Raw genomic sequence first — 22280 nt, 5'->3', positions numbered from 1 at the left:
TCTTTTTTTCTTATCACAGTTTGAAGAACAAAATCTGGGTAAATGAATTTAGGTACGGTGGCTTCTCATTGGGTGCCAGGAGCACCAACGTCCTCCCCGCAGCTGACGAAATTGACGACGCCATCGCTCGAGTGAGGAAGATTTTTGAATTGGAGAAGGTGAGACTTCCATTCATTCATTTCCACATTCACTATAACTCCGTTTCTGCCACTGAACACAACATCACTTTCACCAATCTAAACCATTGTTATTATATATCTTCAGGGTGCAGCCGCAGACCGATTCCTGGAGAGCTTGTCTAGCTTCATCAATGGTCTGGACACCAAGAACAATGTCAAGATTTGGTTCAACAACAAGGGATGGCACAGCATGGGAGCCTTCCTCAACGTGATGAACAACGGCATCCTGCGCTCCAACCTGCCCCCTGGCAAGGACCCCAGCAAGTTTGGCATCCGCGCCTTCAACCACCCGCTCAACCTCACCAAGGAGCAGCTGTCCCAGGTGGCACTGTAAGTACCCACGCCACAGACATCTTGGAACAATGACATCATTAAAGTAATTGACCTAGTAGAATGTAGAGTTTGTAAAGTGTACCAAGCACAGTGTACTCTCCTTAACATCCAACTACCCCCTCTCTGTAGGATGACCACCTCAGTGGACGTCCTGGTGTCCATCTGCGTGATCTTTGCCATGTCCTTCGTCCCAGCCAGCTTCGTAGTCTTCCTCATCCAGGAGAGAGTGAGCAAGGCCAAGCACATGCAGTTCATCAGCGGCGTGCAGCCCCTGCTTTACTGGACGGCCAACTTCATCTGGGATATGGTGAGAACTCCTAACCGCCATTTTGAGAATTTCTTCTGAGCATTTAGCAGCTGTTTTCTACTAGTGTAAAGCGCTACATGAACAGAATTTGTTTGATTGATTGCTAACCTTGTCATCTCGTTTGTCTTGCAGTGTAACTACATCGTCCCGGCAACGCTCGTCATCATCATCTTCGTCTGCTTCCAACAAAAGGCCTATGTGTCGTCCACCAACCTGCCAGTGCTGGCCCTGCTGCTGCTCCTCTATGGCTGGTCTATCACTCCCCTGATGTACCCGGCATCCTTCTTCTTTAAGATCCCCAGCACGGCCTACGTGGTGCTGACCTCCGTCAACATCCTCATCGGCATCAACGGCAGCATCTCCACCTTCGTCATGGAACTCTTCGGAGACAACGTAAGGGACACCACACATTGGCTGCATAATGTGGTGTGCTCATCCTTGCCTAAGGAAGCCATTTCATTTTTTTTTTAGACAACAGAGAATTAACACAATATTTTGTTAATGTTCCACTTATCTGGTGACATTAAGGGTTAAATATTCTTCCTCTTCAGGAAATTGGGGGTATTAACAACATCCTGAAGAACGTTTTGCTGATCTTCCCTCACTTCTGTCTTGGCCGAGGTCTCATCGACATGGTGAAGAACCAGGCCATGGCCGACGCTCTGGAGAGATTTGGTAAGAACTGCATTTCCCCATGAGCCATTTTTCTATGTAATTCAGCGCATAGGTGTCTCTTGAACATTTCTCTAAACCCACTCCTCCTGCTGTTCACAGGTGAGAACCGCTTCCGATCCCCTCTGGAATGGGACATGGTGGGCAAGAACCTGTTTGCCATGGCCGTGGAAGGAGTGGTCTTCTTCATCATCACCGTCCTTTTCCAGTACCGCTTCTGCATCAAGCCCATTAACCTGCACACCAAGCTCCCTCCGGTGGGCGAGGAGGACGAGGACGTGGCCAGAGAGAGGCAGAGGATCGTCAACGGACTGGGACACGGAGACATCCTGGAGCTCCGACAGCTCACCAAGGTCTACAAGAGGAAGCAAAAGCCAGTTGTAGACCGCCTGTGTGTGGGCATCCCTCCTGGAGAGGTAAGATTCGATTATTTAAAACAAGTAAATACACGATGCAATGACATGCAATCTCTTTCAATCTCCTTAGGTATATTTCCTCTGTTTCCTTTCTCTTTCTCTCAGTGCTTTGGCCTCCTGGGTGTGAACGGAGCTGGAAAGACCACCACATTCAAAATGCTGACAGGAGACTCCATGGTCACCAGTGGAGAAGCTTTCCTGGCTGGAAAAAGGTAAGTCAGCCATTTTGTACCAGAGAGCTCATACTAGGTATTACAGTGGAGAGCTTCAGTAGTCTAAATGTGAGACTTACTTTTTTTGCTTTGGTAGTATACTGCGGGAGATAGACGAAGTGCACCAGAACATGGGCTACTGTCCCCAGTTTGACGCCATCAACGAACTGCTGACAGGCAGAGAGCACCTGGAGTTCTACGCAGTCCTGCGTGGAGTGCCCGAGAAGGAAGTGTGTGAGGTTGCTGAATGGGGCATCCGTAAGCTGGGCCTAGTAAAGTATGTGGACAAGGCGGCAGGAAGCTACAGCGGAGGAAACATGAGGAAACTCTCCACGGCCATGGCCCTAATAGGAGGACCACCCGTCGTGTTCCTGGTACGTACTATGTCCCAACACACACACAGACCTACATAAACTGTAACCACCAACACAAGGGGATCAGACTGGTTGCATCAGCTTGGAGGTGACCTTGATGTGACATATCAACAAAGGAACCTCCTCTAAATCAGATAACTGGTGTTTCATTGTTCTCCCGGTGGGGATTGCAGCAGCGATGGTTGTGTAATGAGGGTTAGATTAAAACTCTCCCACTGGCACACCAGTGCTCTCAAATGGTTCCTGGAAAATCATAGGCTTATGTTTTGCTCCTATTGGGAGAGAGGGGCTGGCCACATCAGCTGTGAGTGGGATAAAGGGAGAGAGAGACAGAAACTGAGTGGTGAGACAATGCAAGAGACATGGTGAGAGTGAAAGAGAAAAGACAAACAAAGCCAGAGAGAAAGCAAGTTTCTAATAGAATAATGCAACACTAGAAGAGCCATAATGCCTTGCTCCCCCCTGCTGCTGGTCTTCTCTGTGTGTTTCCTGCTCAACCTGTGGGCCAACCTTAACCTGGCTGTGCTCTTTGTGACAGGACGAGCCCACTACTGGGATGGACCCCAAAGCGCGCAGGGCCTTATGGAACTGCATCCACAGCGTCATCAAGGAGGGACGCTCCGTGGTGCTCACCTCGCACAGGTAACCAGAAACACCATAACACCTCAGCCATGCTAGGCTAAGAGCTAACTGCTATACATTGAAATGCATGGTCTTGTTGTTGATTGGTTGGCAGCATAGCTTATGTACGGTATAGGCTGCGGTTAGGCAATCCTCATTAGCACAAATGTAGCCTATTGGCTTGTACTACGTAGTTTACATGATTCAAAGTATTGCTTACCCACTTACTGTGCAGGATGACAATAATAGCTTTTGGAGTGTTAACTTTACTTTGACATGGTATTCGCTTATTTGACATAGACTAACCTTTGCAGGGATGTGATTTCTAGTTCATCAATTCCTTTACACTGTACCTAATGTCTGTGTCTACCATTTTGTGTCTTCAGTATGGAGGAATGTGAGGCCTTGTGCACCAGAATGGCCATCATGGTCAACGGCAGATTCCGTTGCTTGGGGAGCGTTCAGCACCTAAAGAATAGGTAAAATGACAAGTCCTTTCACTGATGCATATGAAACAAGCCAATACCTACAAAGTGTGCTCTGTGGCTTTAAATACAGTAAATTGCTCAAATGGTGTATTGATATATTTTTTATTTTACTATTTTTAACACCCCTAATTCATAATGTTGTAATCTTAACAATACTTTTTTGTATGGTTTTGTAATCATTTGAAAGGGGAGGTGCCTTACAAGCCTCTGTTTTTTTTTTTTACCTCTCCTGAAATCTCTTTGTTTGCCTTTTAAACACTCATCTTATTTTCTTGTGAGCCAAAAGAATGATAAAATAATTGTTTCACCTTGTCGTCGATCCCCACCCCCCTTATTTTCTCCTTCCCTCTGTCTCTCCAGGTTCGGAGACGGGTACACCATCATCCTGCGTGTGGCGGGGGCGGACCCTGACCTGCCGCCGGTGATGAAGTTCATTGAGAGCGAGCTGCCGGGCAGCACCCTGAAGGAGAAGCACAGGAACATGCTGCAGTACCAGCTGCCCTCCTCTCTCACCTCCCTGGCACACATCTTCAGCATCCTGGCCAAGAACAAGGACCTGCTTCGGATAGAAGACTACTCTGTGTCGCAGACCACACTGGACCAGGTAAGATGCCATCCGTCACTGATTTAAGGCTTTGTGGTCAAGAGTTGTTTTCGTTGAGGTGTGATTGTGGATTACAGCACTATGCATGTTTGTCTTTCTGCATGTTCTTTTATTAGTAGACTGGACATAGCATCATGTACGCTATTGAGGATTGGGATGTACTGTGATAATAGCTTACACGCTCTCTTCTCTACCAGGTGTTTGTGAACTTTGCCAAGGACCAGAGTGACGATTACCACTCAAAAGACAATTCAGTTAAGCGCAAAGAGGCGGTGATGGACACTACCCCGCTCAGCTCGCGGCAGGCTGAAGAGAAGATAGCCGAGGAGAGGCTAAAGGAGAGCTTGGTGTGAGCAAACAGACACCATCTTCCACCCAAAACTGGAACCCGCAAACAGTGTTGGACTGAGTTTATGTCCTTGTATTATTACAGTAGTATTTTAACGTTTTAATTCTTCAGCCAGGTGTTGCCCTCGGAAGGGCCCGGCTGGAAAGCTCAATGCAAAGTTTCCCAATCGTGCTGAAGTGAGTTGAGGCCCAGAGAGCCCTTCACAATAGTCATTAAGGAGAAAGAGTATTAAACTTGGAATAACTGCCATAATTCTATCCTGTGCTTCAGCAGACGTTATGCAGTGTATATTTTTAAGGAAACTGTGTTCATTTGTGTAATTCCAATTAACTGGTTTCTACCAATGATAGGAAAATAATTCATGGTCTGTTTCTTTTGGTTTTGTTCTCCAAGACCAGAATTACATGATGAAGAATCCCAATCATTTCTGTGGCCAAGGGCTGTACTGTAGAATCTGAATTGGTTTGATTTTGTTTTGAAAGATGTACCTTTTGTTTATCAAGGAATAGTTTAATTTTGTTTGGCTAAGTACATTGTGGCATTACTGTAATTATGAATGTTCTTCCTTGTAGTTCAGTACCTTACTATGTAGTGGACTCAGCCATTTTGAAACACTCCAATTGCAGAGACTAAGTACACTTTTCAATGTACACTATGCAAATAACTACAAGTTAAAAAATATGAAAAAAACATTTTATAGCTTTTACAGAAAACTAAAAGATTTGTTTGTGGGTTAAGACACATGATCAACATTTGCAATGAATACCTCAACACAACATACCACAGTGCCCTGCCAGACAAACTGTTAAGGATACTTCAGTATTTTCACCACCTAACCACTAGGTGAAAACAGAAACATTCCCTCCATGGGATGATAATAGTAAATCGAGTAACATCATCATGGATACTGGAAGGGATCAACCGTGCCGTGTCAGTTTTGAACTCCTGTCATAACGTGTGACCTGGAAGCTTGTCATGTATCGTTGCAGAGACCGGTGCAGTCAAGTGCCATTTTATTGTGAAATTCATTTTGTGGTCATTCGGGTGAAATGACTCAGTATTTTGAAACAAAGCTTGCCTGAAATGAGGGCAGTTCAACATTCCAAGCACTTTATTTGTGGTGTTATTTGGAATATTGTTTTTGCACTGGAATTTCCACAGACTGTATACAATTGTTTGTTTTGTTTTTGATCAAAAAGAAAGAATCCTACCAAGAAAATGATTTATTTAATAGCTGTTTGTTTTTAATGTATTGAGAAAAAGGCTGTGGGAATGTCTGTTACTCGCCCTGTACAATACTTATTTACACAATAAAACCCAGCAAATCCTCAGTCCTGGCAAGTGTTTTCCATTCTCTTAATCTTGTGTCAACATGGTCCAGACAAGTATTCATGTGGTATGTACACGATGAATAAGGCACAATTATCTATACCTATAATATAAATCTAATCCATGACTAACAACTGTTTGATTCAGGACAGAGGCATTTCATAACAAGCAGTTCTTTCCAACATAAATGCATTTCACAAGAGCCATCTATTGTTAAGACTGAACAGTCCTCAGTAGAATGAAATACACATTGTTATAGCCAAGGTCCTAATTATACTTGGTTCTGAGTGACTTATATATTGATATCAGTATAACATTCATAATTACAATTAATTCATTGTTTGAGTGCAACTGTCATCACATTTAGATGACATGATCACCATTGGTTGATGGATTTAAGAAATCTCAGTAGCATTTTATAACCTCTACTTAGGTCTATAAACAGTGTAAGACGCATATTAGATCCAGTTGAGGTTTAGTCCCTTTAATCCTGGGTTTCAGTGTGAGATCACTTGAGGGGAGAGTAGGGGCAGGGGAACATGAGTTTGCTCGTCTGCGACTCCAGATAGCTCACACTCTCCCTCACTTTGGGGAGAGAGATCATGAGAGAGATTTGAAAGAGTGCAGATAGAAACTAAAATGTGAATAGAGCTGTCAAAATTCCCTTTTCTTCTTGGATTAAAAGGGGAATAAATTGAAGTGCTTACCGGCTGCCACCACCCTGGCATCACCATGGGCTTTGTGGCGTACTGCTGCCCGTTGGTCCGGACTCTCATACCACCACAGGGCATTCACTGGCAAACAAGGAGAAATCCCATTCTGCCTCACACTCTTGCATTCATATTATAATATCAGTGTTGTTACACGTGTTAGATCATTCCATCCTGATAATCATTGACCCGATTGTTACTGTACCTTTGTTGAGCCGTCCAAACTCACTGTGAAAGACCCCTACCAGGTGGGCATGCCCCCCGGCAGCGTGGGTACTGACTGCAGCCTGGAAGGCCTCCCCCCACACTGCTGGGCCTCCTGGCCTCATCTGGAACGATGCCAACTCATATACCCCTGAAACACAGACAACGCCCTTAATAATATGCAACATATCCAACTATCATCATTTCTTAAACCAACCCCTAACCTCTGCAAATGCTTTAAATTGAGCTCAGTGGTTTGGCAGAACACTAATTCTAGAGCAGTTAACTGAGTGCATTCAACTGTTGAGGGTGATGCAACATAGCACTACAGATATGTGTTGAAAGGAACTTTTTCTTCATTGGAACACAGTGGTTTTGTTTACCAAATCAATATGAATGTCATGTGCTGTACGTTTCAAAAACTCCTTTTAAATTAGGCTAAACTCCTCCCTGTGGGGAAATCACTCATTTACATTTCAATCAGTAAGCAGACGCTCTTATCCAGAGCGACTTACAGGTTTAGGTTTAAGTGCCTTGATCAATGGCACATTGACAGATTAGTCACCTAGTCAGCTCGGGGAATTCAAACCAGCAACCTTTCCATTACTTGCCCAACATGCTAAGAAGCGAGGCTACCTGCCACCACCTCTTTTGGGTAAACATGTCTGATTTCATTTCCTGCTAAAAACACAAGGTGCTGTCCTGTACTTACAAGAAATATAACTACTCTAAAAGGATTAGTGTTGTCCAAGGAAATAAACACAAAAGGTCAATACACATGCACAAATACACACAAACAAAGGAGGGAGAAGTTCTGTTTTTTTGTCTTGGGACAACTAAACTCAAACAGTGTCAGACAAGAGGGTAATTATTTAACTCAGCTACTCACCACCTTCCTTGGGTGGCCTGTCCACCTTGCTCCAGGGTACCAAATACGTGACCTCGTTGTCCTGAGACATGAGCATGGGCATGGCCTTGGAGATGTACTCCTCAATCCATTTGGGGTCCTGAGCCAAGGATGCGCGCACACCTGCCCGCTGAGCATAGCTGTCTAGATAGCAACACAACAGGAGAGACAGTGAGATATACTGACGATACAATGGCTTATTTTACATTGTTCTCTGGGCTTGAGTTCATGCAGGTTCCCTTACAGTCAATTTAGGATTCTGAAATGCAAACATGAGTGCTTGCTTATTGTAGGTGAATATCCATTCCTTTATACAATTTCAATGTACAGTATTTCCTGAGTTGACTGAATTACACATGGACTGGTCCTCAAAGCCCTAGCTTGTTCTCAGCCTCCTCCTCACCATACTTCCAGATGTGGAAGACCTGGTTCAAGCCTCCGTACTCTACACTCCAGTAGCCCAGGAGCTCGGAGTGAGCAGTACGCAGGTGGATCTTCTCATTGGTCAGCTTGAGGAAGGCAGCGTTCTTCTCTGGAAGGATTCTATAGGTACGGAATTCATAGAAGGTCCCTTGTTGCTGCTGGGGGCCAGTGGAAATACAGTCTAGAGCCTGACATGAGAGAAGTACAGTCACTGCTGACACCCTGTGGTCAATGTGGGTTTTACATTAATTCTATGGTAAGCGAATTTTGCTGAGACAGATTAAAGTACACGAACAAAAACGATTGATTTCAAAGTTTAATAAACAATAGAATTGTTTGCACAGGAACTACTTTTAATAATTTCCACTCAACATTTTACAAAAACACATTTACAGGAAGAAATGTGCATATCCAACGTTTGGCAACAGAATAAAACTGAAAGAGATTTTACAGAAATTCTGTTAACAAACTATGAATCTGCAGTTTTTTTTTATGTACTCTGTAAACTGTTCAAAGTAGTCGTTGTGCATAGTATGGCTTGTTAAACCTTGAAATGAATGTTTGTTTATTTAATTGTTTTAAAGAAATTGGGAGTCTCAGCATAATTCCGTTACCATGGAATTAATTGTCCATTACTGACAGCATGAAATTCTAATAAGATACTATATGTATTCTAATTTCCCTCTTAATTTCATGTTTTTTTTGCTTGGGGGACCCAGCTGGATACTTTATTCAGTGTCATGACTTAAATGTGAGTTTTAGTCAAACCTTTGGTGTCGTCTTTCCGCTATTTATCACGTTAAATTAATCTTAAACTAATTGCCTACTCCTATGAGCAAAACTATTCTGGTCCTGTTTCCCGAAAGCGATGGAATTTAGGCTAACCGATGTTTTATTGATGCATCGTTCCTTCAACCGCCGGAGATACACGTTTCCCAAAACACCACGCAAATACATCGTTGGAACATGTGTCGATACTGGTATGATCGAAAGAAAGGGAGTGCTGTTCACGGGTCAGCTTTCTGAATGCAAATATAACTTTTACATTTGAATTATTTCACAATACTGACGACGGATCAGCTTCTAGAAAAATATGACCATTTACGGCTACAAATATTGATGAGTCTTATTGCTTACCCAATAAAAATGCCCTAAATCACGGATTTGACACGTCATTGCGCACAGTTAGGCTACACATCATAAAATATAGAGACAAATTACAGACATTAGCCTGTAGCAAAATATAACTAAATTGATTGAACATGGAATGTATTTCAATATGATTTAAATAGGCCTACTGTTTATATTTTAATGCAGTCATCCCAGTTTTAATTTGAAGCATATTTTTATACTTCGCTTGTTTGTATCAATTGTAAAGACATTGGTAACTTTGTATTTGTAGTGAACTTTGTTCTGAAGTTATCTGCGGTCACAGACTGATAAACCCAATATTTAGCGGAGATATTCTGTGTAGCCTATAGGCCTAAAGTGACGCGGTAGGACAAAAAAAAAAAAGCATATACGAAGCACTTGGCTTTTCTACGAGTGGTCGGAGGCAAAAATTAGACTACGAGCGTTTTCAAGGGCAACGTTAACGATGGTTTTGGGAAACAGCCCGGAGATTGAACATAGCTTTGAGATGCTTTTGGAAACCCGGGCCATGGCGTTTTGGAATCAGCTTGCTAACCCAACCTTTCATTCAGTTTGGTCCAAAGGTCTGTCGTACATTGGAGTTTGACTTCTTTCAGTCTAAAAATGTCTGCAGTGTGCATGAATTATATTGCATAACGTTACTCGTACTCTTGCTTCGAAAATCTAAGACAATGTTACATTATTATGCAAAGTTAGATATGGTCAATTATAAAAGTCACACACTGTATCCTATAGGTCCATTGTAAATAAAACATGTATGACATTTTCTCATAGAATGACAATCATTTGTCAAACGACGTGAAATTAATAATAGTGCCATCTGCCGACCGGTTGGGCTACATACACCGAGGGAAAATCTCTCCTAGTTTACAAGATTTCGCAATACCACGCGGATATTGCAACAAAAAAAAAAGCGTTTGCATAGATAAACTGAAACTCACATTGACTTTTGTCAAACCTGGTGACCGTTAAGCTACAAACCTGAACTTTTAAAATAATGTTAACAATCGATTTGCATTGGAATTTGCCCTCATCCCACTGTCAAAATAGACCAAATTATAATAGTCCAAACTTACCACGTCACCATTTTTCAAACAAATATTTTCTATAAGCCTTGACGATCTGCGAAATGAATTTCTTACTGTAAACATTTCGCTTGAAAGTTTTTATAATAACACTAGTGTCGCAAAAAGTAACCAAGAGCACTTTGCGAGTTCAGTCAGAGAGGATGGCAGAGCGAGACGTTTCACTCTCGTCCAAATCTGTACAAAATAATGAATTTATATGGGTTTCTTTTGGACCTAAACTCCATCGCCTGTCTTTGTTGGGCGGAGACATTAGCATACCGTCATTATTTACAAATCTCTGGTTCAGTAAACTGTTTTTGAGTTGTCCGAAGAGGCGAAGCGAGAGGATTTACTCCGCCCCAAAATGATTTACTCTGTCCTTTTTTGTATGGAAGTCTATGAGAGAGTGTCGAATATAAGTTAGGCTAATTTGATCGAATATAAGTTTAGTCTGTTACACATATGTTAATGTGTAAGTGGATGCACGTGGCCTTCCGGCGACTTTGAGAAAAACAACTCAGTTATTGAAAAGTGAAAGATTTAAAGTTACATACATGGGATGCTTTAGTGAATTTCAGATGTCTGGAATAGAAAAGGCAGAAATAAAACAATTCAATAAACATCCGCAGCCAGTCATCCAAAACATAGCCCTATGCAGTCGTTAAATTCTTATAGAAGAATTTAACATAAGCCTGTTGTTCACACGCGTATTTGTCCTCTCATTGGCTAGAATGGTCCCACCTGATCTCACTTGCCTACGCTCAATTGTGGACATGTATTTCCATTGTTAGAGCGGTCACTCGGCTATCTTGTCAATATAATAGATACTCTTTGGCGTTGTGCAGTTGTAGACTACGGAAACCGAGAGAAGCTCAAATTTAGAGATCCATGAAAAAAATACTCATTTGAGCTACCTTTCAGATCTCAATGATGGTCCAAGGGAGAAGATAAAATTTAATTTGGTAACGCATAGGAATAATAAAATATGACATGTAATATCCACACTTGGGTGAGTTAAAATATTATGAATAACAATAAATAAAGTAAAATTTGAAAAGAAAAGTATAATTTACTCTTCCGAATATTTCATCCAACCAGAATAATTACCACCCCCTCTAGAGTCTGATTCATCTCAAACTTTCGCCCTCCCTGTCACTAATTTTAGGGAAAGAGAAATACCTAGTCAATTGTACAACTGAAATGTGTCTTCCGCATTTAACCCAACCCAAGCCCTAATCGAAATCCACGTCTTCTGCGTCCGGGGAACAGTGGGTTAACTGCCGTGCTCAGTGGCAGAACGATAGATTTTTACCTCGTCAGCTCGGGGATTCGATCCCGCAACCTTTCGGTTACTGGCCCAACGCTACCTGACCGTATTGTATTGAGCCTTCTGTGGCAAAATTATTATATAAATCATATTTGATTGTACATATTAGAAGTCATGTGAATGAGAGCCTCGTTGGCATTAGCACAAAGACAATGGGTTTTGTCGACGTTGCAGCCGACAGTGCAGGCGACTCCCGACTGACTGAGCTACAAATCACCATGCATCTTTAATAACTACTCATTGTTATTTGTAGATCAGTCAGGCAGTCACCATTTACTCATAATGCATAATGGATTTGATGCTCTCGAACACGGCCAATATAAGTATACATATAGGTGAAAACAAGACCAGGTTATGTTGTTGTGGGGACCAAAATATTACAAAATTGGTACAAATTCAGTGAACATAATGTACGGTCTTTAATTCAGTGCTTTAAAAAAACGTATTACATAGTAAGGTTTGATAGTTTCTCTTGGTCAACATGTATGCATTTCATCATCAACAACACCAGTGTCACACCCCCGTTTTTATTGGGCGCTCAGCAATATTTAGGCAGTAGGAATGTTCATCCCTTAATAAAGGCTTGGACAATAGGGGGGCTCTGCCGTAACTGCTGCTGGCGGGCTGGTCAGGTGCAATGCCGTCAAAACATCAGCTTTACCCAACACAGGGTCACATTATTTCACAGACAAACAGACACGACCTCCACTATATGACAACGCCACTCCATCCACAGGGACTAAACCAACAGCAGACCTTGAGCAAGGCACATCGCAGATAATACAGTAGCAAAGAAGACATCATAGAGATTATAGTGTACTTTTGGAGCTGCATTCAGTAATTGGACCTATACCAACTATTGTTATCAGTTGAATTGGATCTCTTTTGGTCAGACCACATGAACATGATTGGGAAAACTCTTTTGCTAGTCTGCCTGGCTGTCTTCTTTTCTGCAGGTAAATACATTAATCATTTATATGAACAAAATGCCTGCCTATTCTGTACATAATTCATGTTTCATTTCCATTTAGGAACAGTAGTTTGTCAAAACATGACAAAGATTGTACTGTCGATTGTACTGTTCATTAGCAGTTATGATAATAAATGATAGGTAGTAAAGAATAAAGGTTCAATTCTACTTGTGGTTATATGTCGCATTAGTAGACGCAGCAGACCAGTCCAGACTCTACAGGAGGGTGAGGCTTCCATTACAATATTATCATTACAGTTCCCTTTACTAATGTGGCAACTACAAATGAATTCATGAGAATGTCCATGCATGACTATAGACAACCAGGATTGGTTTAGTCTTCCAGGTGGCAAGATGATATCATCTTGAAATGTTATTTTATTCTTTTACTAGCCATCTTGTGGGGATATGAGCCAATCCCAGGCATGCCCGCTCAACTACTCCCCAGTGTGCGGTAATGATGGAAACACTTACCCCAACGAGTGTTCTCTGTGTGTTCACCGGCTGTGAGTCTACCATATATCAGTTTAATTATCCTGAAATGTTTCCTCTCTAATTGTTTGGGTGTGCTGCTCATCTCTGTAGCACCCCCAGCGTCATCCACGCACAGTTGTACATTTTGTTATAGCCAGTAAGCACAGGGTGGTGCTACATTTGCCTGGTTGCAGGATCTGAACAAAGAGATCTGATGACTAGGCAAGTGATTTTCTACTCCACCTATGAAAAAAGATCTATAGAAAACACAGAATTAGTCCACTGGAAAGCTTTATAAGAGACGTTTTGCTTGCTTTAAAAAATCTTACTGGCTGTTTCTTTCTGTGTCTCTCTTAAGGGAAACCAATGCAGACATCTTGATAGTGAAAGACGGAAGTTGCTGAAGAGTAGCCTACTCAAGTACAGATGATTCCGCTGTGAATGTGATATTATCATCACATTTATCTTTGATTCTTTCTGTGATTGTAGAAGTAGTTTTTTATGGAACACTCATGCACAGTACACACACAATCATTTATAATCATATTGATTTGTATTCAATCTTAACACTATCTTTGTAAAGAATAAATCGATTTTTCAGTCCCAGCTCCTGTGGAATCTTTTATCATTAAAGGTCCAGATGCTCATTATTGTGTCCACATGGTTTGTTTATTTGTTTGTGTTATATTGTCCTATTTTTATGTCATTATTCACGTAGTATGTTGATTGGAATACAATACACAAGATATTACACCTACAATACATTAAAGTCACATTCTTAGTAGTAGTAACTTGTAGTAACCACATGGGTGAGCTACAACAAATATACTTCCGTTTTTGCTTTTTCTTCCTAGATTTCCTGTGTCACATTTATTGTTTCCCCTATCAGAAGTGCACATTTGCAGACATGCTGAGTTGTTTCAAAGATAAAGTTGGTGATGTTTTATTACCAGGAGATGTATTTTATTTTCAAATGCCTGAAAGTATCACCGACAGCAAACCCGAGAAAGTTGTTTGTGGACCAGGGCTTCGGCGAAACGGAGATGAAGTTCTCGTTTGCAAAAGCGGAATCCTACGACATAAACAACCGAATCTGTACTGGATAGACTCTCAGCAACGGAGGGTATGTATCTGGAATAACTGATAAATAGCTACCTATCTAGATACCTAGCGATATCATTCAGGGTCAGATTCATTATATGCGTTTGAAGAAGAAACGCACGATGCGTTGGTAACCACGTGTTTTACAAAGAAAGGCGCGTGCCTATGGTATCTGCAGAGTTTGGCTACTATATTTAGTTAGCTAACGTTACCATCTTTGTCACAGTAAACAGACAATTCACAACCCCAATACAAATATGGTCTTGGCAGGAATGAGGTAAAAAGGTTGGTGAAATTGATGGCATGCATGAACATTTTGCACTCTAGTACCAGACTTGGACTTCCCAAGGGAGATGAGTGATTGTTACCGGTTTTGTGACAAATTTTCCACCTGACAGAATCCCCCTCCCTTCGCGTGAAAGCGCTCACACTCAATTCTTCATTGCTGCTAGTTGAGATTTATGCTCTTCACTCCGTCGTCAGTTTAGCCTACATTTCACGGATTTTAGTTGCAGAAAGTATTTTTTATTTGTGTCCTTCAAGGCAGCTGTCAATGATCAGTTAGGCTGCGTTTAATTTTATGGTGTTTTGATCGCGGGGGAGGCACTAGTAATGCCTGCAGTTCAGTTTTCAGTGAAATGTAGCCTAAACCGACAACGGAGTGAAGAGCAGAAATCCAAACTAGCAGCAATGAAGAATTGTTTGTGCGCGTTCACGCGAGGGTGGGGGGCAGAATTCTGTCAGGGGGGAGATTTTCGGCACAACACAGGCAGTGTCCTTTTCAAGTAAGTTATGGACTCGCTGTTTATTTCCTTTCGCCCAGTATGTTCCAGGAAAGGGGGAGAGTGTGATTGGCATCATAACTGCCAAGTCAGGTGACATCTTCAAGGTGGATGTAGGGGGAGTGAGCAGGCATCACTCTCCTACCTCGCCTTCGAGGGGGCTACCAAGAGGAATAGACCTAATGTGCAGGTCAGTATTGTCACAAACACTTCTTTATTCTTCCAGGAGGAAGGCTCACTATTTTACAACTCGACGTTAGATGGTTCTTCACCCTAAAAAGTAGCCTATGGGCCAAGAGAAAAGATCATCCAGGGCTGTTCTTTAAACAGCCACTACAAACGTCAGCTAACAATCAATTGCAGGCATGTGAGCACGTAAAGAAAGTCAAATTCACCTGAAATCAATTGAATTTAAAGTTTGATGGCACTAGTCTTTCTCAATTTTGTTTCTGTGGTGCCGTTGCAGGTGGGGGACCTGGTGTACTCTCAGTTCATCATTGCCAACAAAGACATGGAGCCGGAGCTGGTGTGTATAGACAGCTGTGGACGAGCCAACGGGATGGGGGTGTTTGGAGCAGGCGGGCTTCTCTTCAAGGTGTCCCTAGGACTTGTACGCAGGTATGTCACAATAATAAAACCAGTCTATGGTCATTTAGCAAGTGTTATTCAAAACAGCCTCACAGTTAACATTCAGCATATGATTTACATTTTACAAATCTATCTAAACATTCTGTTATGTTGCACCACTCAACACGACCCTGGTTCTGAAAAGTAAATGTCCTCTCTTTATCCAGGCTGCTGGCACCCCAGAGTGAGATAGCCAAGGACCTGGAGAAGATGTTCCCCTTTGAGATTGTGGTGGGGATGAACGGGCGGGTGTGGGTCAAGTCCAAGACCATCCAGCAGACCCTCATCGTGGCCAACCTGCTGGAGAGCTGTGAGAACATGACAGCCCAGCAGCGACAGACGCTCTTCAGAAGGGTGGCCGACGGATCCATCTAGGCTAGGGGACCACTCTGCTCCGGAGAAGGATGTTCGAGAACTGTCTGATTTAATGGGGTTTGGCTCAATCATTTGAAGGCAAGGAGGAATTGGTGTGGTCGTCTCCTTTCCTTGTCTCCTCTCCTGACTACTGAGCTAAAAGTGATGAATGAATCACAACTGAGTGATGAATGCAGTGTAGTTGAAACTTATCAAGTCAAAGGGGATTTTGACCCCAGTGTGTTTGCGCTGTGTGAATAATCCTATTTTTTTTTACGTATTTTGTTCGTCAACTACATTTGAGAAATAAATAATGAATCTCGGTTGATTAAAAATAAATAAGTGCTCCTGTTCAAACCAGTCCACAAGGGGTCACCACTTTCAGTTACCTTTGCTAGCATGATAACTGGAACCACTGATATAGTAGCCCATATTGGTCATGCCAACTGTAGAGGCATAAACAATTATTACTACACATAACTTTGTCCACATGGTTTGTTTCATGCATTGATTCAATTCTCAGATTTTTTTTTTTTAAGTGCCTATGCATAGATAACAGTAGTGGGGGGGGAAATGCAAACAGTCTGGGTAGCCATTTGATTAGCTGTTCAGGAGTCTTATGGCTTGGGGGTAGAAGCAGAAGCTTCTTGGACTTGGCGTTCCAGTACCGCTTGCCGTGCGGTAGCAGAAAAAACAGTCTGACACCGCCTGGTATAGAGGTCTAGATATAGATATATGGGCAACTTGGTGTGAGGTGATACTAAGAACTGACTGGACTGCCTACCATTGGATCGTGCTGCCATGAATTCCAGCGATTGACAAATACCAGCCCCTTCTCTCTGTCCTGAGATGAGACACAGATGAGGAAGGAAGGTATAAAGTTAAGCTTCATGACAAATACTGGTCCCAAGGGCACCAAGTCTGCCATCTGTGGCTACACTTAGGAAGAAAAAAAAAAATTGTTCCAAAAGTGTTCTTCGGCTGTCCCCATAGGGGAAGCCTTTTGGGTTCCATGTAGAACCGTCTGGCAAGGGTTCTACGTGGAACTCAAAAGGGTTCTTCAAAGGGGTCTCCTATGGGGATATCCAAAGAACCCTTTTAGGTTTAGATAGCATCTTTTTATCTAAGAATGTGCCTCACCGCCAGGACTTTCTCTGCCTGCGAAACCAAAGTACATCATTATGTAGTAGATGGAATGGAACGCATGGAAGACATTTTATGTGAAACAGGGAGGTGTAACTATTCAATCTCCACATGACTATTTGTTTTCATTCTTACCTGCTGGTGTAACTCCTGGGTTTTCAAAAGGAGGATTTGCGCTAGGGTTCCTGCAGGTTCTGTACATGGAATGATAGGGTTGCATTAACATTGTATGAATAGTAGTTATTTTGGATTACAGTCAACATCTGGTAAATGCAACTTTATTGCACTAAAACAGATTAAGTACACTTCAGATACTGTGTAATCAGGAGTCGATTGTGGAGCAATGTTAACATGAAACATACCTAGTTTGACGTTTGTATCGCCGTTGAAATTAGCAGACATGGGGCTGTTAAAAAGCAACAGGGACAAGCATACACTGAGAACACATGGAAATCTTGGACTGTAATGACGTCAATGGAAAATCTCATGACAGGGTCATCATCCCATTTCCTCATAATGAGAGAGAGCGAGAGAATAACAGAGAAAAAGATGGAAGAATAAAGTGAGAGTGTTAGTAAGTGAGTAGGGAGTTTCCAGCTTCCTCAATCAAGAAGGACTGTCTGTGCGGTCTGTGCCAGTGTGGAGTCATGCAACGTTGCATCAGCCAGACAGCCATAAGTACATGGTTTTGGGCACATACCTCTCAGTTGCAACAAATAAAATTAGTGCAAGATCAGCTAAACTGTGGGGGGAAATTAGTCCAGTATGCTCCAAGAATAAAGTGCCAGGATTGGTCAGTATGAATGTAATAACATTATGTAACACCTATTCCTGAGTAAGCAGTGTACTTGGAAGTGAAAAGAACAGAGGAAAATATGAAGTAGCTCAGTTGGTAGAGCATGGTGCATGCAACATCAGGATAGTGGGTTTGATTCCCAGGACCACCCAGACTTAAAATGTATGCACGCATGACTAAGTCATTTTGGATAAAAGCAACTGCTAAATGGCATATATTATGATAATAATATAAATACAAAATAATCGTCTTTACATATTTTTCAAAGAAAAATACTGCTATCTAGGAGTGCTTTCTTTACATCCTAAAACGTAGTTCTGTCTTAACCCTTCATAATGACATCATTATCACCCAGCTCTGATTGGTCCTTTCATAATGACAGTGTCATATCGGTGAGAGAAAGTGTCTAGCCCTGCGGTATTCCAACCATGTCTTCCCAGTCTGCATATCCCACGAATCCATGTTTATGTGTTCTCGGGGACCAGGGCAGTAAAAGGCAGTGCACCGTGGACCACAAGCTCAGGGCCAAAGAAAATAGTCTCAGAGAGGGATTAGTATTAGCTTAAGCCAGAAATCAAAACTCACCAGCCTCAATAATAAACAGGAATATGTCAGAGTCCTCAGACTAAGACAATGGCACTCTGTGTCAACCAGTGTAATAGGGTGTTACATGAAGAAATGGACATTGGCCATGGGCTTTGTGGCTGTAACAAGCTTGCTGTTACATAAGGTTGTTATAATGTATACATAGCCAGATTTGAGCACAGCTGTTAGAGAATGGGCTCTCCAGATTCCCCTCTTTCCCCTCAGAGACTATCTAGAATTATCTTTGATCAGCAGTATTCTAAGCCAGTGAATCCTCAGAAATCCACAATACACATAACTCATAGGTATGTCTATAGCTTGTCTATTCAGCATGTGTTGGCATGATACTGGATGGTGAAGCATGTAGCACAGTAAACTGCAAAAAGTAGCATCTTGGCGTAAAAATGGTTCTCAGGTTGCATGAACTTTACTAAAGTTATATTTTAACATAAAGTACTGGAAGTATAATAAATACCATGGCTTAATAATATCCCAGGTTTAAAAAAATATATGCTTGTTATATTATATAACATTTTTATATGTTAAATGAAAGTTTGGGAACTGCTGAAGTGGAGTTTGGAGGAGAGGTATGTTTGAAAGGAAACATCAGTCTGCCACATGTTAGACTGCTTCAACGTGACATGGTGCTGTAGGAAAGGACTCCCAAAGAGGCAGTTACCAGGTTCTCTTCCTTTATTTCTTTCTGTGGGCCAGGCCTAGAGTGGGTCACCTCATGGATCTTAAGTCCTCACTGAATTTTGACTGCAGATGAATAACACACATTATTCCCTTCCGCTCTCTCCTCCTCATCTTGTTCCTCCATTTCATACACGGCACTCTCCTCCCTCACCCTCTCCTCCTTTCCAGAGATTTCCACTTTCGTTTCCCAAGTGCTCCTAAGAGACAAAAAGATGTGGACTGACAAACCCATGCTTCTGGCTCGTCCTTTATAAGTCTGACCATTTCCAATTGGACTGACAAACCACTGGTTTTTGTTCCTCCGTTAGAAGTCTGACTGTTTCTCCGTGTTCTGGAGCTATCAGCACTCTGATGATGTAAAGAGTGAAAACAATGAGAAAAGAAAATTCTCCATTACCTCAAGATAAAGGTAGAGATACTGATTCCATCCCAAATCCACCCATACTCTCTTTGCACGTATGACGACCATAAGGTTTGGATAGGTGTAAGGCAGTAATACGGAGGACATTCTACCCCAGCCTATAAAAGAGCTAAGTAGAACCATATTGATTTTATCCATCTGATTCTTTCAGCCCTCGAAGTGCACCAATATTAGAGGCTGGGGGTTCCTTACCCAAGGGCTGAGGGGTGTCCTTGTTGAAGCAGCTCCTCCCGCTCAGTCTCCGGTGCCGCTAGGAGAACCCTGAGTAGGCGCCTGTCACTCTCCATCAGGTTGGTCACTCCTCTGCAGACCCCGGCCTCTGTCTGAGAGACACCACCTCCATTTACAGGGACTTATTCATCTGCAGATCATCAGCCAACAAAGTGGTGTTACACAAAATAGTATATGTCTTTACTGTGGCATTATTATAGAGACAACTGTTGTGTGGCTACTCACAACTGGTGTGATGATTGGTAAAACCTGACTTCTACTGGTTCACAACCCCTTTCAGTTTTCTGTTAGCCTTATCAGGTGAGGCCTGGGTTAGATACTACCGAGACGTCTGGCAAGATTACATGCTTCTGTACAAATACGAAGTGTAGAAGGAACCACCTGAATCAATTTTGGGTGTGAATCCCTGTACCAGTTTAGTTGGTCTGGTCTTCCAATGCTCCACCTGCTTGCTGCCATGTTGCTCTGCCTGTGTGGCCAGTCTCTCTCTGTGTGTCTCCTGGAGGATGAAGCGTTCCTAATACAGCTGGGAGTGGAGGGCTTCCATACGGGCTTCTGAGGCATCCCTTACCTGCCCCACCAGGCCCTGCTAGGCCCTAGACTCCTCCAGCAGATGCTCAAGGTTGTCTCGCTCCTGAAAACACCAACAGTTTCTTGGGTTAGGGCCCAAACACATCAGTCAGCCACCCAGGATTATTTTCTCATGGTGTTTACATGATCGGTGTCAGTTTTGTCATGTTATTAGTGAACAAAAGGATGAGAGAGTGATTTACTTTCAAATGTTGACCTTTGTCCACTGCTTGAGAAATAAGCTAGGTCATTGATATTATGGTCCTCTCTCTGACACTAGAGGAAAGGTACCGAGTCAATTCTCCTGATTGACAGACCGAGGTCAAAATGAAATATATAATTTCAGTGGACATATAGTGGGCAGCTTTCATTCTGCCAATGGGAGGATAGTTTCCTATGCTTATGAAGGGTTTACAGGAGTCAAGCTGTCCTTATGGGCCGTTGGTCCATTCCTGGGGAGACACTTTCCCCCAGAACAGAAAACCTGGTCCAGTTGGGCGCTAATGATCTCCAAGTCCAACTTTAACCTGCCCACTCTGAGGACATGAGACAGAAAAGTCCTGGGCAACATACAAAAAGAGAAAGCCCCCCCCAAAATGTTTTTATTATTATTTAACTAGACAAGTCAGTTAAGAAGAAATGTCTTATTTACAATGACGGCCTACCCCGGCCAAACCCTAACCCGGATGACGCTGGGCCAATCGTGCGCCGTCCTATGTGACTCCCAACCACGGCCGGTTGTGATACAGCCTGGAGTCAAACCAGGGTCTGTAATGACGCCTCTAGCACAGAGGCAGTGCCTTAGCCGTCTGAGCCACTCAGGAGCCCAATGATCCACTGCACTGATCAAGAAGCACCATAGTTATTCATTACCTTCTGTAAAGGTCACCACATGGTGGGATGTAGACATTCCCTGATAACAGTCTGGGATGGAGTTTTACTGGTCGTTTGATCTGCCGAAGATTCAAAACAAGTATCTGTGGGGGAGGCAATTAACAAATATGGGTCAAACTATGGCAAAGTTAGCAGTTACCCTATGAGAAAGGAAATCCACTCAGCTAGGTATTTATTTAGATGTCATTAGCCTAAATTCCCTTCCTTTAGAATCCGATACAAAATGGAACACAAACCTAATGGAATGCGGCAAGTGTCATAGGGAGCTGGAAACCTACCCAGTCCATTCATAGATCAGTGGTCATGAAGGACACAGCCTATACTACAGAACAGGTGGCAGCAGCAGCTGTCTATTACCTGGGGTTGTGCATGCCGGCTCCCTCGGCCCATTCTCTGGAGCAGTCAGAGCCTCTGTTTCTGCAGAGCACTTTCGACCCGAGCCAGACTGACTTCCAGATCTCTCCTACGCTGCTCCGAGTCCAGGAGGCCCTGAAGGTCAACCGTCCCAGGTTGGGTGAGTCGAAGTCAGCCAGGTGGCATATCGTCCACGGGGTTGGAAAGTGGAAAATACTTCGGCCTCTGCTGCCAACCTGTGTCAAAACCCCTGCCCTCCATAACACTGCAGTGTTCACGACACCACCTACAGGTAACAGCTTCAAGCTGGTTGTCTCAACTCAAAACTGCATGAGTGAGACTGATGCAACGATGAAGTAGTAGTTACCTCTCACCTGGACGTTTTTTTCCTTCACTAAATAAAATGTAGAAAGCAGTTGGCTTTAGTTTACAAAGGTACAGAGGGCTACTCTGCCCACCCCTACACCTTTGTCCCGTCAAATCTCCCATTGCTCTGTGCATAGGACACTACTGGCCAATTCCAACACTGAACATTAACCAAGAGGGCGCTTAACAGAGTTTAGCTGGCTGACCCAATGCTTGGACAAAAATAATGGTGTGAGGGG

General features: G+C 42.8%; 4 protein-coding genes and 1 long non-coding RNA gene across 7 annotated transcripts in view; 3 read left to right on the top strand and 2 right to left on the bottom strand.

Annotated features, from left to right (window-relative positions):
- LOC115130742 (phospholipid-transporting ATPase ABCA1-like) overlaps positions 1-5886 on the top strand; it is a 42460-nt gene extending 36574 nt beyond the window's left edge. The window contains exons 26-37 of the mRNA XM_029662161.2: positions 20-158; positions 265-509; positions 642-819; positions 952-1212; positions 1371-1494; positions 1594-1907; positions 2013-2119; positions 2217-2493; positions 3032-3135; positions 3501-3593; positions 3963-4206; positions 4404-5886. Of these exons, the coding sequence (XP_029518021.1) occupies positions 20-158; positions 265-509; positions 642-819; positions 952-1212; positions 1371-1494; positions 1594-1907; positions 2013-2119; positions 2217-2493; positions 3032-3135; positions 3501-3593; positions 3963-4206; positions 4404-4559 (2242 nt within the window). The 3' untranslated portion in view covers positions 4560-5886. The remainder of the gene's footprint in view (positions 1-19; positions 159-264; positions 510-641; positions 820-951; positions 1213-1370; positions 1495-1593; positions 1908-2012; positions 2120-2216; positions 2494-3031; positions 3136-3500; positions 3594-3962; positions 4207-4403) is intronic.
- Positions 5775-11010, bottom strand: nipsnap3a (nipsnap homolog 3A (C. elegans)). Of its 2 annotated transcripts, none has more exons than XM_029662164.2 (6): positions 10902-11010; positions 8109-8316; positions 7688-7849; positions 6800-6949; positions 6592-6678; positions 5775-6469 (listed from the first exon to the last, which is right to left on the bottom strand). In XM_029662164.2, the coding sequence occupies exons 1-6, from the start codon at positions 10968-10970 to the stop codon at positions 6393-6395; spliced, it is 753 nt and encodes a 250-aa protein (XP_029518024.1). In that variant the 5' UTR covers positions 10971-11010; the 3' UTR covers positions 5775-6392. The 2 variants fall into 2 exon arrangements, with proteins under 2 accessions (XP_029518024.1, XP_029518023.1); XM_029662163.2 differs by lacking the exon at positions 10902-11010 and adding an exon at positions 10357-10536.
- LOC135572205 (probable pancreatic secretory proteinase inhibitor) lies at positions 9637-13765 on the top strand. 2 transcript variants are annotated; one of them, XM_065019736.1, is made up of 4 exons: positions 9637-9843; positions 12836-12870; positions 13038-13150; positions 13477-13765. In XM_065019736.1, the coding sequence occupies exons 1-4, from the start codon at positions 9726-9728 to the stop codon at positions 13520-13522; spliced, it is 312 nt and encodes a 103-aa protein (XP_064875808.1). In that variant the 5' UTR covers positions 9637-9725; the 3' UTR covers positions 13523-13765. The 2 variants fall into 2 exon arrangements, with proteins under 2 accessions (XP_064875808.1, XP_064875809.1); XM_065019737.1 differs by lacking the exon at positions 9637-9843 and adding an exon at positions 11088-12630.
- Positions 13766-13965: 200 nt separating this feature from the next.
- LOC115130743 (exosome complex component RRP40) lies at positions 13966-16343 on the top strand. Its single transcript, XM_029662162.2, is given in 5 exon segments — positions 13966-14241; positions 15043-15121; positions 15124-15191; positions 15468-15619; positions 15796-16343. Coding segments are annotated over 5 exon segments (723 nt in total). The 5' UTR covers positions 13966-14025; the 3' UTR covers positions 16004-16343.
- Positions 16344-18734: 2391 nt separating this feature from the next.
- Positions 18735-22241, bottom strand: LOC115130745 (uncharacterized). The gene is made up of 3 exons (XR_003863832.2): positions 21679-22241; positions 21301-21404; positions 18735-20491 (listed from the first exon to the last, which is right to left on the bottom strand). It is a non-coding gene; the product is annotated as an uncharacterized LOC115130745 (long non-coding RNA).
- Positions 22242-22280: the final 39 nt, after the last annotated feature.

The sequence above is a fragment of the Oncorhynchus nerka genome, linkage group LG6, assembly GCF_034236695.1.
Source record: "Oncorhynchus nerka isolate Pitt River linkage group LG6, Oner_Uvic_2.0, whole genome shotgun sequence".
In the NCBI taxonomy this organism is placed as follows: Eukaryota; Metazoa; Chordata; class Actinopteri; order Salmoniformes; family Salmonidae; genus Oncorhynchus; species Oncorhynchus nerka.
Note: the sequence above shows the minus strand (reverse complement) of the source record. Positions and strands in the feature narration are given on the sequence as shown.

Coding starts and splice junctions, on each gene's coding strand:
- LOC135572205 (XM_065019736.1), top strand. CDS start 9,726: ATGGTTTTGGGAAACAGCCCGGAGATTGAACATAGCTTTGAGATGCTT. Junction 9,844..12,835: donor TCATTCAGTTTGGTCCAAAG/GTCTGTCGTACA, acceptor ATGTCGCATTAG/TAGACGCAGCAGACCAGTCC. Junction 12,871..13,037: donor AGTCCAGACTCTACAGGAGG/GTGAGGCTTCCA, acceptor TTCTTTTACTAG/CCATCTTGTGGGGATATGAG.
- nipsnap3a (XM_029662163.2), bottom strand. CDS start 10,431: ATGTTTACAGTAAGAAATTCATTTCGCAGATCGTCAAGGCTTATAGAA. Junction 8,317..10,356: donor GTTTGAAAAATGGTGACGTG/GTAAGTTTGGAC, acceptor CTCTCATGTCAG/GCTCTAGACTGTATTTCCAC. Junction 7,850..8,108: donor CTTCCACATCTGGAAGTATG/GTGAGGAGGAGG, acceptor GTTGCTATCTAG/ACAGCTATGCTCAGCGGGCA.